The following is a 1,731-nucleotide window of genomic DNA, read 5'->3' as shown; positions in this document are numbered from 1 at the left end:
TATCGTAGGCACTTTTGACATTTTTGGTTTCCTGGGTTTACTAGGGTTCTTCTGCTTCTTCGGAATATTAAGCTTCTACAAGAACTTCTTCTATCTCTTTGGTTACTTTAGCTTTCGCGTCTATTACAACGGGATCTGATTGAAACCTGGGTGTTTTTGTAATATCAAAATACTAGTATTTACTCAAATTAAGTATTTATTTGGCCTGTTTTTACAAACGGTTCACATTTAGAAGGTCAAGTGTTTAAGTAAATGGTGGTGGTCAAGGTCGAATTTCAAAGTTGGCTCGGCGATGATATGCGATTTCAGGGCTGGCGCGAAATGGACGGCGGGGGCCAGATGATCAATCCTGGCCACAGTCGGCGTATGGAGGTGGATCAAAGGCGAGGTTTCCACTTTGATGGCGGGCGATGCGAGCAGCTCGGTTCTCAGGTGTGACACGGCTGGTGCCAGGTGTTGGACGGTGGCGATTGCGGGAGTTTCGATCTTGACGGCGGGGGCGGCAAGGAGTTCACTTTTAAGTAATGGGGCGACGTGTGCGACGGCAGGCGAGATCACCTCGGCCTTGATGGACGGTGCGAAGTGCTCGATTCTGTGGACGGCGGGAGTGTGGGTCACGTGGACCTTTGGTGCAGTGATCACTTCGGTCTTGTAGGTGGATGCGACGGCGGGTGCCAAATGCTCGACACGTGATACTGCTGGGATTTCCACGTGGGTGGTGAGGGGTGCGGCGGCAACAGCGACTGGTGCGGCTTCAATCTTGACGGCCGGCGCGACGACTTCGTGCTTGAGCGGCAGGGTGGAGTAGCCGTAAGAGGTGGTGATCACTGGTGGAAGATGCTCAACTCTTGAGGTCGGGGGAATTTCGTACTTAATCGCTGATGGAAGTGAAGCAATGACCGGCGTCTCAATCTTGAGTGCCGAAGGAATGAGCCCGGCGCTCACGGCGGCGACGAATGCGAAGAATATGACAACCTAAAACGGAAACGTGATCAAACAATCTCAAAAAATGTTATTTACCTTAAGAGCCATGGTAAAGGAAGGAAATGATATCCATCGTCTAGTCTCCTCGCATTTTATACTCTGCCGGGGTCTGGGTTTTCAAATTGCAATTAATGCATGACCGGTTGCCTTTCCCAATTCATTTACAAAGGGTCGATTAGTCAACGCAATTAAACGTAACTGTGGTTTGATGATCCTGACCACTAAAAATCAATCTTTCTCGTCGTTTTGAATCATTCCGACCAACCTTGCCTGTGGCCATCCATTAATTGTGCATTTTCGGTCATTAACTAAAACTGGCATTTGCTCTTTTGCCTTCTAATTATATGTATTTTGCTGTGATTACCTACATTAAAGTTGATGCCTTAGGTTCTCCTTATTTCCATGCACAACCCTTCAAACAATTGTCCTGTATCTCCCAGCTCATTCGTTCTCTTCGACTCCTTCAAATTTTCAATTCTTAGTAATTTGTCCTGCTGCTTTCCCTAAAAAGTTCCCGCAAGTTCTTCACACACGCACTCCATTACTTTTGTAATTTCCACACAACCCTCCTCTTCTTCCACGCTATCCACACATGTTTCCTGTATTAGGTATTCATTCTTCGCGTAATTTTTCTTCTGATTCAATCCGCTTCTCACCCTCTTCGATTATCGCTTCTTCTTTTTCTCCGCTCCCCCCGTGTATAATTCTCCTTCCGCTGCCATATTAAGGTCGAACTTTGTGTATAGC

General features: G+C 47.0%; 1 protein-coding gene across 1 annotated transcript; it reads right to left on the bottom strand.

Moving 5' to 3' along the window:
- Positions 1-209: 209 nt before the first annotated feature.
- Positions 210-1,083, bottom strand: LOC116180185 (cuticle protein 16.5-like). The gene is made up of 2 exons (XM_031500056.1): positions 1,021-1,083; positions 210-975 (listed from the first exon to the last, which is right to left on the bottom strand). The coding sequence occupies exons 1-2, from the start codon at positions 1,030-1,032 to the stop codon at positions 229-231; spliced, it is 759 nt and encodes a 252-aa protein (XP_031355916.1). The 5' UTR covers positions 1,033-1,083; the 3' UTR covers positions 210-228.
- Positions 1,084-1,731: the final 648 nt, after the last annotated feature.

The sequence above is a fragment of the Photinus pyralis genome, unplaced genomic scaffold (genome assembly GCF_008802855.1).
Source record: "Photinus pyralis isolate 1611_PpyrPB1 unplaced genomic scaffold, Ppyr1.3 Ppyr1.4_LG9, whole genome shotgun sequence".
In the NCBI taxonomy this organism is placed as follows: Eukaryota; Metazoa; Arthropoda; class Insecta; order Coleoptera; family Lampyridae; genus Photinus; species Photinus pyralis.
The sequence above is the reverse complement of the archived record's forward strand: the minus strand, read 5'-3'. Positions and strand labels throughout refer to the sequence as shown.